This window comes from Lacerta agilis, chromosome 9, assembly GCF_009819535.1.
Source record: "Lacerta agilis isolate rLacAgi1 chromosome 9, rLacAgi1.pri, whole genome shotgun sequence".
Taxonomy (NCBI): Eukaryota; Metazoa; Chordata; class Lepidosauria; order Squamata; family Lacertidae; genus Lacerta; species Lacerta agilis.
This window is the reverse complement of record NC_046320.1, coordinates 74,306,560-74,322,694: the sequence shown is the minus strand read 5'-3', so window position 1 is coordinate 74,322,694 and position 16,135 is coordinate 74,306,560. Positions and strand designations below refer to the sequence as shown.

General features: G+C 53.8%; 2 protein-coding genes across 2 annotated transcripts; both read right to left on the bottom strand.

Moving 5' to 3' along the window:
• Positions 1-1,082: 1,082 nt before the first annotated feature.
• WBP1 (WW domain binding protein 1) lies at positions 1,083-7,324 on the bottom strand. Its single transcript, XM_033161161.1, has 4 exons — positions 7,184-7,324; positions 5,362-5,464; positions 4,068-4,229; positions 1,083-2,489 (listed from the first exon to the last, which is right to left on the bottom strand). The coding sequence occupies exons 1-4, from the start codon at positions 7,256-7,258 to the stop codon at positions 1,837-1,839; spliced, it is 993 nt and encodes a 330-aa protein (XP_033017052.1). The 5' UTR covers positions 7,259-7,324; the 3' UTR covers positions 1,083-1,836.
• Positions 7,325-8,392: 1,068 nt separating this feature from the next.
• Positions 8,393-13,514, bottom strand: INO80B (INO80 complex subunit B). The gene is made up of 5 exons (XM_033161160.1): positions 13,451-13,514; positions 12,618-12,804; positions 11,690-11,808; positions 10,255-10,400; positions 8,393-9,441 (listed from the first exon to the last, which is right to left on the bottom strand). Exons 1-5 carry the CDS (start codon positions 13,506-13,508, stop codon positions 8,977-8,979), a joined length of 975 nt encoding a protein of 324 aa, XP_033017051.1. The 5' UTR covers positions 13,509-13,514; the 3' UTR covers positions 8,393-8,976.
• Between the last annotated feature and the right edge of the window lie 2,621 nt (positions 13,515-16,135).

Here is a 16,135-nt window from a genome sequence, read left to right as displayed (position 1 = left end):
GGGCTGAAGTCCAGCTGCAAACTCTGCCCCCAGACACAAAAGATTTGGAGTTTTAAAATAAAAAGTCAACTCTAGCTCAAAAGGAGTTTTGAAAGAGTAACAACTTGTAGATTCTCAAGTCACACTCTCCGTGAATTCCTTAGCTGAAAGACAGGCTACACAAATGAATGATTGATTTAAAAGTTTGGGATGATGGGAGCTGGGGGCCAGCAAAATATGGAGGGCAACGGACAGAAGAAAACTACTTCACAGAAGCATAGAGTTGGAAGACACCCTGAGGATCATCTAGTCCAACCCCCTGCAAGGGCAGGACTATGCAGCTGTCCCATATGGGGATGAAACCTGCAACCTTGGCGTTAGCAGAACCATGCTCTAGCTAGCTGAGCTATCCAGCCTTAAGGAGTTGCTGCAAGAACCATGTCTGATGTTTTGAGCACACTAGTGTGATTATTACTGATGAAATGGAGGTATAAGCTAAGCACGGGCGCTTCAGTGGGAGAAATCAAGTACAGTGCTACAGCTCTGTAGCAAGCAGTTGCGTTTGCTTCCAAGACACGCTCAGATCTCAGCTGGGAGTGATAGGTCCAGTCCTGGGCATTGAAGCTCAGACAGGTAGGTAAGTCAGGACAAAGAGGAATGCTGCAAATCTTAAGGTGGCAGTGTTTAGATTAGACAAAGGGGGGGCAGATCCTGTGCCTTTTCTGCTGGCTGTTCTAATCCAAATACAATGATGGCAGATAAAAAATGGAAGCCACTACGGTTAATTGGGCAAACCCCAATTAACTTATCAAACGCCAGGGAGGTAAATTCAGAAAGAATGTGTGCCTGCATCAGAGACTAAAAAAAGGAAAAAGCTTCTGGATTCAGGTTACAGGGCATCTTTGATGAGACAGGAGGATGGGCCACAATGAGCCAAGACCTCCTTCCTTGCCCCAGTTACGCATCTCCTGACCTATGGAGAGGAAAAGAAAATTGCTGATCCCAGCCCACACTTGTAATCTAAAAGGGGGCCGACCTTACAGCATGCAAGTTTCCACAAAGGAGAGCTGCAACACACACACTCCAAACAAGAGCCGCTGAGCCAGGGATGTCCACATCTCTTTAATAATAAGCACGCACTGCTGCCCCCCCCCCACAGCACACGTGGAGAAGCGCCTCCACTCCCAAGGCTCCCAGGCACTGGTATGGTAAGGACCCAACAAGCTGCTTCGAGCAGCCGGCCCAGGGAAGGCCAGCTCCCCACTCCCAGCCCAGCTTGGTTGGAGCAAGGAGCAGGTGGCGGCAAGAACCGTTTCATCCAAGCAACCAGCAAACGCCAAAGCCAGTGCAAATCCCGAGGGGGAAGGAAGGAGGCAGCCCCCAGAGGAAGAGCCACACTTGTCACCAAAGGCTACAGAGCGCAGCGGGAGACACACACACACGCACACACACAACTGCTACGGTAGTTGGGGTCCGGCAGGCAGTCCAGCCCCCCCCCCCCCGAGAGACAGGGCACTGTACAAGTCCACAGAAGGCTCCTAAGGAAGCACCCAACCCGGAGGGCGGGAGGGGGAGCAGACCTTTGGTCACAAAGCTGGAGGAGAGCGGGGGGGGGGGCACTACGGACTGCCTAGGCAGGGAAACGAGAAACAGAGCGTGAGATTGGCTGTGGGCAGAGGGCAGTGTTGGTGCTAAGGCGGTAATTCTCCACAGTGAACTGCAGGGCGCAGAAGCCCTTCCTCCCCGCCTCCTGCTGCCTGGTGCCAGGAGGGCGGCAGCGGCGGAGTCCCGGGGGTCAGGAAAGGGCCGTCCCCATAAAGCAGGAAGGGGAAGTCAGCCAAGCAGGGCAGGCGCCCTTCAGACAGGCAACGTAGGTGAGGAGGCGGCCAGTTCTTCGGGGTCGCCTTCTGCCTGCCCCGCACACAGACTCTGGGCCTCGCTGCCTGGGGGAGAGCAGGGGACCCCTTTGCCCAGCAGGTGGGCCGCCTCCTCCTCGCTGTCCTCGCCAGCAGGCTCGTCCTCGTCCTGCCCGCGCCCCACCTCGATCCCGGAGTCGCCCGTCAGCCGGCGGTGGCGGAAGTGCTCGCCCTCGTCCGCGGCGTCAGGCCCTTCGTCGCTGTCCGAGACTCGCCGGGAGTCGCCTTCGAAGAGCTCCACGCTGGAGGAGAAGAGGGCATGCTTGGGGGGCGCGGGGCAGGGCGCCAGCTTGCCCGCCAGCTCCCAGCTGCCCCCCGTGCTGCTGCTGCATCCGCCGGCCCCTTCGGCATCCGCCTCGCCCTCGCTGGGGGTGCTGGCCTCCGTGGCCGACAGAGAGGTGCTGCTGGGTGACGTCAGGCAGCTGGACTCACAAGAGCAGCTGGTATAGTTCTCCGAGCTGCCTGTCAGTGTCAGCGTGCTGGAGCCCAGGCGGCTGGCCGAGCCTCCCAGGATGGCACTGTAGGGGGGTGGCGGGGTGGTCGGGCGATGGGCCACCTCTTCATAGGCAGGCAGCTTGAAGGAAGCCAGCATCCCTGCAGAAGGAGGAGGGCAGAGAGACGGACTCAGCACAACCCAGGACCGCAGAAGCAGACAGACTTCTGAGAGCTGGACCAGCAGGAAGGGGCCAAAGTGGCAAAGCAAACTGCTCCGCGTGCCACAGCTTCTGGGCTCAATCGCTGGCACTGCTGGGTTGCAGAAAACCTGGGGAGGCCCTGCCAGTGAGCGTAGATTAGGGGTAACTGGCCTGTAGGCCTCTGGATGTTGCTGGCCTCCAACCCCCATCAGCCTCAGCCAGCATGGCCAATAGTCAGGGATGGGAGTTGTAGTTCAGTTAAAGTTCTGCAGTCTAAGGGGTGTGTGCCAAGTTCTGAAACTGACAAAAAAGTTGCCGCCTTCACATAAATGGAGGGGCACCAACATGGGGCTCAACTGCTGGCTCTGAAGGTTTTCCTCAACGTTTCCCCTTAAAACATCATTGGCTGGATATGATTTAAGCGCAAAACATTCAGAACTAGAGAGCCAGTGTGGTGTAGTGGTTAAGAGCAGTAGACTTGTTATCTGGGGAACCGGGTTCGCGTCTCCTCTCCTCCACATGCAGCTGCTGGGTGACCTTGGGCTAGTCACACTTCTCTGAAGTCTCTCAGCCCCACTCACCTCACAGAGTGTTTGTTGTGGGGGAGGAAGGGAAAGGAGAATGTGAGACGCTTTGAGACTCCTTTGGGTAGTGAAAAGCGGGATATCAAATCCAAACTCTTCTTCTTCTTCTGGCCTAGTTGATCCAATCTCCTCCAATCCTCTAGTTCACAAGCCTTAGCTGTCAGCTTTAAATTTCTGAGACCCACCAGCCACAACAGGACGGGGAAGGGCCAGAACCGGTTCCAAAATGAGGCAGCATTTGGCACCACCAGTGGCCAATTACTGACCCTACTTTCTATCAATACCTAGTCCATCTTTGGAGATGGCAGAATTCTTTGCCGTGTGTTTTCCTTGTAGCAAGGAGGTCTACAGTTCACACTTCCTCAAGCTAAGGACATTTTCTCTGGAGTTTTAATGACAGCCTCCACAATTTGTTGATCCAAGTGGAGAAGCCGTCTTCATGTATATTTTTCCTTTCCCACCCCACATGCCTCACAAAGTATTTTCTGTAATTTATTCTCCGCTTTTCCTTCTGCATTTAACTTGTACCTCATCCCCCACCTCTGCCCCTCACAAATCCCTGCTAGTTTCTTTCACCCTTTGTCCTTTGTCCTTTGATATTTGTTTTTTTTTGTTCCTGTAACAACCTTCCTCTCTTATCCCATTCCTGTCTATTCCCTATTTATCATTCTTAACATTTACCGGTATTATTGTTACTGGTTATCCTTATAGCCCTTTTCCCTCTGTCTCCCAACTACCTTTAATCAGCAGGAAAAAGGGTGGCACAGAGGCCTGCCAGCCGGTCCCAGAGTCTCGTTTGAGAAACAGGCTCTGGCTGCCAGATCTGAGATCTCTGGGGATACCCCTGCTGCCCTCAGTTTTTGCTCCCCTCCCTCCCTCCCAGCCCCGTGGCACTGCCTCACCCGCTGTGCCCACAGGGGGAGGGGGCTCTCGGCAAGAGAAAAGGCACTCACTGAGGTCCATCATGGACGGGGGATAGTTGCAGGCACCGTGGTAGGCAATGAGGTTGATCTCCCGCTGCCGCTGCTGCTGCTGGAGGCGCAGTTTGGCGCGGCGGTGCCTGTAGGCGCAGCAGCAGCTGAAGAGGATCAGGACAGTCCACAGGAGCCAGAACCCTGCCGGGGTGGGGGGAGGAAGAAGGTCAGCTATGGAGGAAACAGGCCCGCTCTGGCCCTCCTCTCCTAGGTAGTTTGGGGAGAGACTGCTGCTGCCTGCCAGTGTCTAGACAATACTGAGCTAGATGGACCAAGGCTCGCTCTCTCAGGAGAAGGCAGCTGTTCAATACAGCCCGTTCAGAATCACGGGGACTAGAATCCTGCTTTATTTTAACGTTAAGAGCCACAGCTGCCAGTCAGCACAGATAACATAGAAAGCTGTTGATTCGCTGAGTTTTGATTCTTGTTTTCTCCCTGTCTCCTTTCCTGTGTGTATGTTTATTTAAAAGAAAGACAGTAGGCCTGTGGGGGTAGGCCCCTTGGGGAGCTTGTTTGCCTGAAGAGCACCTTGGGGAGGCCGAGAGACGTCAAGGCATATGCGCTAAAGAAATAACACGCAAGCAATACTGAGCTGCAAGGGGCAATGGGTCTGACTTGGCATAAGGCTTTCCCCAAGGTTTCTGTTGAATACAGCCTTTTATATGGAATCTGTGGGTTAAACCACTAAGCCTAGGGCTTGCTGATCAGAAGGTCGGCAGTTCGAATCCCCGCGACAGGGTGAGGTCCCATTGCTCGGTCCCTGCTCCTGCCCATCTAGCAGTTTGAAAGCACATCAAAGCGCAAGTAGATAAATAGGGACCGCTCCGGTGGGAAGGTAAATGGTGTTTCCGTGCGTTGCTCTGGTTCGCCAGAAGCAGCTTAGTCATGCTGGCCACATGACCCAGAAGCTGTACGCCGGCTCCCTCGGCCAATAAGGTGAGATGAGCGCCGCAACCCCAGAGTCGTCCACGACTGGACCAAATGGTCAGGGGTCCCTTTACCTTTATATAGAATCACGAGGACTAGCATTTGCTTTAAGGAGAACCACAGTTCAGTGGCTGAGCATCTGGTTTTCCAAGCAAGAGGGCCCCATGCTCAATCCGCAATGTTGGACTGGGACAGCCTCCCTGCCTGAAATCTTGGGAGTTGCTGCCAGTCAGTGTTGGATTTCCTGAGCTAGATGGGTCAATGGACCTGACTCAACATAAGGCAGCTTCCTACGCTGCTGGGACACAGAGGCCTCTTCCTCCTCCCCTCCTTCCATGCTACTCACACCAGAGCTCGTAGTAGTAGATGCAGCAGCCCGTCTCCCCGCAGCAGTGACCCGTCTCGCACACGTACGGCTGGTCGTTCACCCCGGGGCAGAACTCTCGCGCCTGGACCAGAGAGAAGAAGGTGACAAAGCAGCGAAAGGTTCAGGAAAAGGGCACCGAAATCGCCCAAGGGGAGAAAAGGCAAGAGGTGACATGACGGAACTGCATAAATTCATGCACGGAGAAGGCAGAGAGAGAAAATTATTTCTCAGTCTCTCCTAACACTAGAACCTCTATGTCAGGGATGTCCAACAGGTCGATCGCGGTAGATCGTGGTCTCCTTTTCCTTAGCAATTGCAAAAGAGTATCTGGCCCCGGCCCCTCGCCCCGCCCTCCATTTGTGCATGATCGCTAGAACCGAAGACAGAGTTTCGTATGCAAAGCTGACTGTTTCCTTAGCCAAAACATCTGAAGAATGTATCTGAAGAAGTGTGCATGCACACGAAAGCTCATACCAGGAACAAACTCAGTTGGTCTCTAAGGTGCTACTAGAAAGAATTTTCGATTTTGTTTTGACTATGGCAGACCAACACGGCTACCCACCTGTAACTGTTTCCTTAGCAATCTTTTTGCATTTCCTCCCTAAGAAAAGCTGCACAACCCCCCCCCAATGGAAGTTTCCTCCCTAAGAAAAGCTAAACAACTTTGCCCCGAATCTCCCCACAAAATGGGGCTCTCCTCTCTAAAAAAAACTAAACAACTTTGACTTGAACCCATCTCCCAAAGGGGTAGGTCACTGCCAGCTTTTAATTCTGTGAGTAGATCGCAGCCTCTTGGGAGTTGGATGTCCCTGCTTTATGCCAATAAGTTGCTGGGTTGTTTTTAACCTGTAACACCTTAAATGGCTGCCTCTCCCCATCTGAACTGACCTGGACCCTGCAAACATCATCTGAGGTCCTTCTTTGTGTGCCTCCTCCATGAGAGATCCGGAGGGGGGCAACACAAGAACGGGTCTTTTCTGTGGTATGTATTTTTGTGCTTTTATATTGTAAACAACCCTGTGATCTTCGGATGAAGGGTGGCAAAGACATTTAATTAATGAAATAATGATGATAACGGAACCTCAATTGACACCCTATGAAGCTGTCACCCCCACAAAAAAATTGCATGCCACCCTGTATCCGTCAATTTGGTCCTCCTTTAGTCTATGGAACTTGCTGCCACAGGAAGCAGCGATGGCCATTGACACGGATGGCTTCCAAAGGAGGCTGGGCAAATTCCCAAAGGAGGAGATGCCTCTGCTCTGCGACCCACAGCTGAAGGGAGCCAGGCTTCTGCATCCCAGCTGCTGGAAACCTCAGGACGAGGGTGCTGCTCTCGGGTTCCCCCATAAGGGGGATCTGCTGTTGCTCGACAGAGGGGGCTCCTTTTATATTTTTTTATGGATGTCATTTTAAATTGCGATTTAGATTTTATGATTGATGTGGAAATTGGTTTTCCATTTGGTTGTGTACCTTGGGTGTGTTCTGTTTATTACTTATTACTTTTGTTATGTTGGTAATTGTGTAAATCTTGTCATGTCGTGAGCCGCCTGGAGCACTGTTTTAACTATGGAAAGGCGGCATACAAATAAAATGATGATGATGATGATGATGATGTGTTCAGCCGCCCTTGGGAAGAGGCTGCTATGCCCGATGCCCCACGCACCCCGCCTGCAGATCCCTTCCGGCCTTCCGGTGGAGCCTCCAGGGCCAGAGGCAGTCTATCTGGCTCGGCAGCCGCCCCGGCCTCTCCCGGCGGCCTCGCGTCCAGGGCGGCCTTCGCGCTCCCCGGGCCCCCTACCTGCCGCTCCCGGCCGAGCAAGGCGGCCCACCCGGCCTGCGCTTCCCTTCCGGGCGGAGGCCTCCTCCGCTCCATGACGCCGCCGCCGCCGCCTACAGCCTTCGCGGGCGCCCAGACGCTGCCGCTGCCGCCTCGGCCTCCTGGGGCCCGGCTGCTGCTGCCGCCACCGCCGCCGCCCGCTGCCTCGCGGCGCCTCCGGCCCTCATCGCCGCCGCCGCCGCCCCGGCCGCCTCGGGCTCCGGCTCCGCCGCCTCAGCCCAGGCCTCCGGCCCCGCCGCCGACGCCGCCATCACTCTGGGCCGCGGCTCCCGCCCCGGCGCGCCCAGCCTTCCAATCGGCGCCTTCCGCGGGGCTCGCGGCCAACCAGCGGCCGCGCCTCCGTCCGGCGGGGACCAATCAGCGGCCAACTTCTCCCATAACAACAGCAGACAAAGAGGCGAGGGGCCCGCCCTCCGCGGCGACGGAAGGGGCCGCCCGCCAACGAGCGCTGACGGCCGAAGCCCGCCTTCATAACTGGCAGCGACCCTAGCCAAAGGCAGCGCGATAAGCCGATGGACAGCCGGGCCCGTCCAAAGAGCGGCGGAGCTTTGCGGAAACAACCCCTCGCCGGGCCCTCCCCTCCCCGGGGCGCTCTCGGCCAATGCGAAGCGGTGGAGGAGGCACGTGTTGCGGGAGCCAGCCAATGGCAAGCGGCGACGCTCGCCTCCCCGGGGTAGCGCGTGAAGCTGCGAGAAGCTCGGAGGAGTGTTTCTGCGCCTGCGCAAGAAGAGAGGGAGGAATTGTGCTCTCGTCTGGGAGAAGTCGCGCGAGAGGGTCCTGGGGGCTCTGGGCCTGGAGCCGGAAGTGGAGCCTTTGTCGAGTAAAAGGAATGGGTCGCGGGGAGGTGCGCTTGAGTCCGGCGGCTGAGAGGGCGGCAGTCCTTTCTAAAACAGTTTGTGAAAACATGAGTTTGGCCAAACTGCGGGAGGCGGTGAAGGATAGGCGTGCCTGGCGTGCTCTGGTCCATGGGGTCACGAAGAGTCGGACACGACTGAACAACAACAACAACAACGTCTTCCCTCCCTCCCTCCCTCCGCACCTGGTCTGGCCACCCCCACCACTAGCCTCTCTAGAGCTCAAGGTCAAAAGAAGGGATGAAAAAAGAAGCAAATGATGAGACCAGCCTTATGCACATCTTTTATCTTCGCTGTGTCTTTTATTACAATAAATAAATAAATCACCAGTGGACCCATGTTTCTCTGTAGGGCAAAGATCTGGGCAAGGAACCCAAGAGGAAACACCTGGTTCCTTCCTGTCATTACACAGGCAGGAAAAGAAAGGAGAGGCTCCAGTTTACAACTGGGAAGGGTTTTCTCTCCTTCCCCAAGGATCCAGGGCAAGACTACGGAGGTTGCCCCCTGCCAGTGTCAACTTCCTGTGCCACCACAGTAGCTGCAGCAGGAGTGATGCTAAGTCTTCTCTGTCAAGAGGAGCTGCCAGGAGTGCAGGCAACCCAAGGTCCCACATGAGAGAGGCACTGGTCTCTTGGTGCCACAGGGCCAGTTGCCTTGCCACCCTCAGTCACTTTGCCAGTCCAGTCAGCAAAGCCCAGGAGACGCATGTCTGACCATCACTACGGAGAGAGGAGCATGTTCAGCACCATCACACAGCTTGGAAAAGCAGCCTGCCCAAGCCCATCTCCACGTGGGGGGGTGGGGGTGGTCTGCCACACCCTCCTTTGGATCACAGAGGTGGCATTCCTAGAGGAGTTCCAGGCGCACAAGGGGGTCCTCCTCTGGCAAGGATGGTGGTGCTTAGGCTGCCACCTGCTGGAGCAGCAAGTTCTTCTTGTAGCAGGCCAGGCTGCAGAGCGGCACCCCAGTGAGGGAGCAGGAGTAGCGCTTGAGGTTGGGACACCCGCCGACTCCGCAGGGGGTGGGCAGAGGCACAGCAGGCGGTAGGGAGGGCAGCAGAGGTGCGGGGACCCCCAGAGGGAAGGAGACGGTGATCCCGTCGGCAGCGTTGCGGTAGGAGACCATCGGGGCGGCGGCTGCTTTGGCCTTGCGCTCCCGCAGAGTCTTCACCTTGGCCTTGCTGGTCTTGGTGAGGCGCTCGATGGTTTGGTTCTTGTTCTCCTCCGCCTTCTTGGCCGCCTGGAGGCGCCGCTGGCGAGCGCGTTCCTCTCGCTTCACCAGCATCTCCTCCGTCAGCTCCTTGGCCTTGTAGCCCATCGGAAGCTCCAGCAGTGGCTGGCTCTGTTGCTTGTGCAGGAGGGCTTTCTGGAGGGCATGGAAAGAAAGAACGAGAGAGCAATGAAGAGGCTGGCAGCCAGCGAGGCCCAGCGGCAACTACCGGGGGTCACGGAGATACAACTCGGATGGTAGATTTTATTGCATCAAATGGCGAGCATGCTGGATCAGGCCAGTGGGGGCCCATCTTCTCCATCATCATTATTGTTATGGCTGAAGGGTTTCTTGTGCGAAAACCCACAAGCAGGACCCGAGCCCAAGAGCATCTCTCCCCTTCTGTGATTTCCGGCAGCCAGTATTCAGAAGTCTTACTGCCTCCCACCATGGAATTAGCGCATAGCCATTGTGAGAACAGGATGCTGGACTAGATTGGCTCTGGCCTGACCCTGCAGGCTTTTCGTAGGTGCTTATGGGACACTAGTGCTGGGATGGGGCTGCCTGTAAGGAGGGAGAGCAAGAACAAATTCCTGCTCCCACCCCAGGCAGAAGCATCAGTCGCTGACAGACTGAAATTAGAAGCCCCATCTCCCTTGCAGGCTGAAGCCAGGCAGGGAGCCACAGTGGAAGCAAACCTGCTTTGGAGGCTGAACACTCTTAATTCCTAAAGGAAATACCATAACAACTGTCACTTGTCATGGATACTGCCATTTGGTCTGGCCCCATTTTCCTTCTAGATCAAGTATTCCATCAGTTTAAGCTGCCCCAGGGTCCTTCGGGGCCTCCCAGGCACCACGTAACACATTCACTCTGGGAACAGCACCAAAGCCTTCCTCAGTTTCCCCAGCGCGGAGCCCCGTCAGTGCTCCCCAGGGTGGGCTGCCATAACAGCTTCCTCCTCCTTACCTGCCTGGCTGTGAGCAGGGATTCATCCACCTCCTTCTTGAGCTCCCCGTTGTCATCCAGCTCCCCGCGCTCCAGGGCATCCAGCCAGCGCTGCTCCTCAGTATCGAGTTCCGGCAGGGGAGACGGCTCCAGGTTACTGTCCTCATCTGTGTTTGTGTGCAAGAAAAGTTTGCCTTAACTTTAAATGAGTTGCAACATTGGAGAACTGGGGGGGGGGAGGCATCTTATATCACTGCTCCACCTGCACCTCCTCTCTCTACCGCCAGGGCTGTGAGAGACAGCAGTAGCAGCCACCCAGGAAGGACGGCCCGGTCTTTGTGGGACTGACAGCCAGGGGATCCAGCTGCAGGGTGGCATTTGCTACAACACCAGAGAACATTGGGATGGGGGACTTTTATGCACCTTTGCTCTGTTTTAGTGACTATTGTATCACTGCCTGCTTTCTTTTGTTATAAAAGTTTAAGCCTCCTTGGGAAATTTGGTTAGTAGGAAGGGTATAAATACTCCTAAAGAATGAAGCTACTGTTAATGAGAGTAAAACATTGCCTTAGGAGAGCGAGAAAAATTCTCAGGGTTGACTCACAACCCGGCCATCACCTCTTTAATCTTCTACTCTCAGGCAGGAGATATAGAAGTATAATCAGCTGTACCAACAGGCTAAAAACTAGCTTCTATCCGTGGGGTGTTAGGCTGTTGAACGGAAAAAAAAACATAGCGAAATTGACTTGTGAGGTGGTGTGTTGTTTGATAAGAGATTGAGTGTTTGGGGGGGGAGGCTCGTTTAATTTCATTGTACACAGGTTGTACAATGACAATAAAGGTATTATTATTATTATTATTATTATTATTATTATTATTATTATTATTTTCTGCAGTCTTATAGGCAATCACAAGATCACGTTTCAGTTCATTTTGGAAGCAAACACACTGGGACCATAAAGTGACAGAAGGAAACTTACCATGAATGAGTGGACAATTGCCTTGCTGTTTGCAAGTTTAAAGTGGTTTCATACTCTAACTGTGTTTATGGCCGTGACCAATCTGTCATAATCAGGCAGCAAATCTTCCTGTCCTCTTTTGGGGACCATATTGCAGCATAGCCTGGTCACCTTACTAAATAAGCGGCCCTACAGCTGAACACCCCTTCATGGATCACTGCCTTGTCGTGGCGAAGGGGCTTGAATTACTCAGGGAAGCTATGGACAGGTCATAGCGGAGAGTTTGGACCAAACGTGATCCTGGCGTGCTCTGGTCCATGGGGTCACGAAGAGTCGGACACGACTGAACGACTGAACAACACAGCTGAACAAGCTAATGTAGAGAAAGAAACCACACTTCTATACACCAGCAAATCTAGAAGAACTCCAGTAGCTCCCTCCAGCTGTGGCCTCTGCTACACCAAAGGGTTTCCCCAGGAAAAGCATCACTCACTTACCCAGCCATGCACGATATTGTTCAATGGGCACCCCTTCCATCGGCTCATCCTCATCATCCACGACCATCAGTGGGGAGGGAGAGCGCGGCCTCTCGGGAATGACGGTGAAGGTTGGCACACTGGGAAGACAAGAGGAAGCCAATGAATTCATCCTAATAAACTGGAGGGTCCAGAGATTATCCCAGGGGTCAGCAAGGCTTAGCGGGCATGGGCCGGATTACTCCCGCGGAGATCCTCCATGGGCTGGGCCGGCGCAGCATGACGCCGGAAATCACGTCTGCACATGCCCAGACGCCAAAAATTGTGCCTGCGCAGAAGCGATTTTCGGCGTCTGGGCATGCACAGAAGCGCTTTCTGGCACCATGGACACACGCAGATGCGATTTCCGGCTTCTGGGCATGCACAGAAGCGAATTCCGGAACCGTGGAAGAGAGTCCCCGCACTGCGCTGCACTGGTTTAGTGCAGCGCAGGCGAACTCACTGAGTGGGCAGCTCAGTTCGGGGGTGGCTCATAGGCCGGTTAAGCGACCCTCATGAGCCGCTTCTGGCCCATGGGTCTTAGGTTGCCGACCTCTGGATTAGCTAAACCCAGCTCTGCTGGGTGAATGGGTGGTGGTGGGGGTCTCTAAGCCAAGCAGTTATGGAGCAGCAAAACCTGGAGGGCACCCTTCTGAGGGGTTTGAGCATTTTCTAGAAGCAATGCAAAACTCACTCTTCTAGGCTGTGTGGCACAGGTGGTTTCAACATCGCTTGGAGTCATACGTCTTATCTGAATGGCTTAGATTTTAGTTATATGTTAGATATGACATCCACCGTATGCCAATAGTTTGCCTACCACTCCAAGAAATAAATACAAAGGAGTTAACTGCCCCCCTTTCCCCCACCCACTCGCCTCTGCTTGTCCCATTCTGGAGATCCTTCTACATACCTCTTAGTGCCCAAGATCTGTCCTCCAAGCTTGATCTTGAGCTTCAGCTGAGGCTTCGGCAGGGCGGCCAGAGGCTCCACCGCCGGCATGCCCGCCTCCTCGCGGTGATGCCTCTTCTTGTGTTTTTTCTTGTGCTTCTTGTGCTTCTTCTTGTGGGACCCATGGTTGCTGGACTCATCCTCATCTCCTGCAAGGGGGTGCGGAGACGGAGAAAGCAAGCAGAACACCATAGCAGTCAGCTCAGCAGCTTCACAGTGCAACAACCTCCCTTTTTAACCAAGCATTTGGCTTTTAATTATCCGCAGCCTTTTAGAGTGGGTGGGCTGTTGAAATGCGTCCTCCCTTTCTTGGTTTTAATCTCTGCATGCATTATGATTTATGTGGAAATTGTTTTCTATTTGGCTGTGTACTTTTTGATGTGTTTTATTTATTGTTTATGACTTTTGTTACGTTGGTAATGATGTAAATCTTGTCATGTTGTAAGCCGCCTTGAGCATTGTTTTAACGATGGAAAGGCGGCATACAAATAAAATGATGATGATGATGCACGCTTGTTTGTTTGTCAAATCATTTTGCAAGTTGCCTTGAGAAAAAGTGACTTATAAATTTAATAAAGGACAACAAGGGCCTAGGAGCTGGGAGAGACCGGGGTTCAAATGCTGCGACCTGAGCGACCAGTCGCTTGCTCGCTCGCGGGCCCGATCTACCTCGCAGGGCTATTGTGAGGGTGACGGCCCCTTGGGGCTCCCGGGAGGAAAGGGGACCAGACCCAGGCAGACCAGGAGGCCTCGGGGAGAAGCGCCACCCGCTCCCGGCCTCGCTCGGCTACTCACCCCGCGCGGCGCCTTCCATCCGGGCTCCGGCCTCCGGCCTCCGCCACGCTTGGCTCATGGAGCCGGCCCGGGGGGACGCAATTGCGGACGGACAAGGCCCGCGCGCGCGCGCGCGCGCAAATGACGCACTTCCGCCCCGGAGCTGGCGCGGCGAGAGTGACATCATACCATAGACAGACAGACTCAGATTACAGACTTAGTGAATAGACTCGCGCAGGCTCGGAAACTTCCGGGTTCGTTCGATGCTTAAAATCATATAGACTCATAAATTGTAGAGTGGGAAAGGGTCCCGAGGGTTATCTAGTCAAACCCCGTGACATTATTAATTTAATAATAATAATAATAATAATAATAATAAACCTTTATTGTCACTACACCACCTGTGTACAGTGAAATTAAACGAAATTAAAATTTCTATTAATTTATTAAATTTATATACTGCACATCCTATGCCTTTTTAAAATATGTCTCTTTTTGTGGGAGGGGGAGGGTGTTATTGGGTTGTTGTTTCCATTTTGATTATATGTTGTTGTTTAGTCCTTTAGTCATGTCCGACTCTTCGTGACCCCATGGACCAGAGCACGCCAGGCCAAAGTCTTGGAGCCTCAGCTTCAGGATCTGCCCTTCCAGTGAGCACTCAGGGCTGATTTCCTTCAGAATGGAGAGGTTTGATCTTCTTGCAGTCCATGGGACTCTCAAGAGTCTCCTCCAGCACCAGAATTCAAAAGCCTCAATTCTTCGGCGATCAGCCTTCTCATTGGTCCAGGTCTCACTTCCGTACATCACTACTTATATATAATTGTGGTTATATATATTGCGGTTTTTATGTTGGTCTTTTCTGTGAACCGCCCTGAGATCTCCGTTTATAGGGCAGCATATAAATTCATCAAAGATCTTGGGGCAGTTCACAGAATAAAATGCAAGACACAAGCACAAGTAAATAATTCAGACAAAACAGCAAAACAATCTCATCCCCATTGGAATGTGTCCCTTGCTTTCGACGCCACTGCTTCTTCCTCCTTTTCATGGCTTCTCTTCTTTCCGCCCTTCTCAACCGGCCTGCTTCGGTGCAAGGGCACAGCACCCCAGAGGCTCCAGCGGGCAGCCGAGCAAGTCCCTGGCGCAGGATCTGCACTCGGCGCCTCACAGCTGACCGTCACCTGGTGCCACCCCGGGAACTGGAGTGGCGGCTGCCGCGTTGCTCTGCTCCCCTGCCAGAGGCCTCCATCTCCTCCCTTCAGCTGGTCTCTCCAGCCCTAACTGGGAGCAGCCATGGAGGAGAACTGTATGGGATCTCCAGGGGCCATTTAGTCCAATGCAGGAAGCGCAACTGAAGAACCCCTGACAGACGGCCAAGCAACCTCTGCTGAAAAACCCCCAATGAATGGTAGGGTTGGACCCCGAGGGTCATCTAGTCTGACCCCCTGCAACGCAGGACTCTCAACCAGATCATACATGGCAGGTGGCCATCCAACCTGTGCTGAGAAACCTCCAAGGAAGGACAACCTCCCACCTCCCAAGAAGTTCTTCCGGTTTTTTATTTACCGGTATATATTTCTATATATACTGAGAATCACAGGGCAGTTTACAGTAGAAAAACACAGACAGACACATAATAAACAAAAAAGTAACACGCCCCAAAAAACACCCCACATAGTTTGAAAGGCCATAGATTGTTTGATTAGTCAAAGGCTAATTTCATTATTAGTTGGAATCTCCTTTCTTGTCATTTTAACCCATTGGCTTGGGTCCTTCCCTCTGGAGAAGCAGGAAACAAGCCGGCTCCATCTTCCAGGAGCTGCTGGTCTGTCTTTTCCCCCAATATAACAGACTTTCACAAAGCGGTGACACACACACTTTTCTCTGCAGGTGACAGCCTGCAGGCCAGGAGGGCAAGGCAGCTCCTGCCCCACAGTTCCTTCCTCTGGCTTGAGGGCAAAGGGTGGAGACTGAAAAGGTCCCTGTTTGCCGGTGGTGGAAGCTGTGGAAACCTCCAGGCTTTGCAGGAATGCTCTTTTGCCCACTGTGCAAAGGTGAGAATCGCCTGCATTCGTCCGCCTACCTTGGCCTCTGTCCCTGCCCATGTGGACCCCGGAAGATTGTCCAGGAGGGAAAGTGGCCCTCAGGCTGACAGACATTTCCCACTCCTGCTTTCAGGGGGCGATGCAAGGAAAATGCAGATTGGCTGGTTCTTCAGAAGATCCTGTTAGCAATAAGAAACACCAGCACAGACTCTTCCCTGTTTCTGCTTTGCCATCTCCGACCTGCCGGAGACTCAGGGAGGGCTTGGTCCCTTCTTCACAGAATCCGTGAGGGGTGTGGCGTTTGACAGAGTTTCATCAAAGCAAACCTAAACCATTCCCTGTCCCCCATGAGGCAGGGAGTCCCACCGGCAGAAAATCCCCCTGTGCAGCCATCAGCTTCAAAAGAGGGCAGGGCAAATTCAGGGAGGAGCAGAGGGCGGCCAGTGGCTACTAGCCAGGACGGCTCCTGAATCCCAGCGGCTGGAAAAGTCAGGGGGCGGGTGGGACCGTTCTTGAGCTCCACTCCTCCTTTGGCCACTGGGGGAACAGGAGGCTGGTCTGATCCAGCCAAGAGGCTCTGCTGAGGCTATGATTTTACTTACAGGTAGGTAGCCGTGTTGGTCTGCCGTAGTTGAAACAAACAAAAAAAAAATTCCGCGCA

Bases quoted from the DNA above. Each gene is read 5' to 3' on its own strand.
- WBP1 (XM_033161161.1), bottom strand. From the start codon at position 7,258: ATGGAGCGGAGGAGGCCTCCGCCCGGAAGGGAAGCGCAGGCCGGGTGG. The intron at 5,465-7,183 runs GTAGGGGGCCCG...TCTCTGGTCCAG, and splicing joins TGCTCGGCCGGGAGCGGCAG to GCGCGAGAGTTCTGCCCCGG. The intron at 4,230-5,361 runs GTGAGTAGCATG...CCACCCCGGCAG, and splicing joins CTACTACTACGAGCTCTGGT to GGTTCTGGCTCCTGTGGACT.
- INO80B (XM_033161160.1), bottom strand. From the start codon at position 13,508: ATGAGCCAAGCGTGGCGGAGGCCGGAGGCCGGAGCCCGGATGGAAGGC. The intron at 12,805-13,450 runs GTGAGTAGCCGA...ACCCCCTTGCAG, and splicing joins GATGGAAGGCGCCGCGCGGG to GAGATGAGGATGAGTCCAGC. The intron at 9,442-10,254 runs GTAAGGAGGAGG...CATGCCCTCCAG, and splicing joins CCCTGCTCACAGCCAGGCAG to AAAGCCCTCCTGCACAAGCA.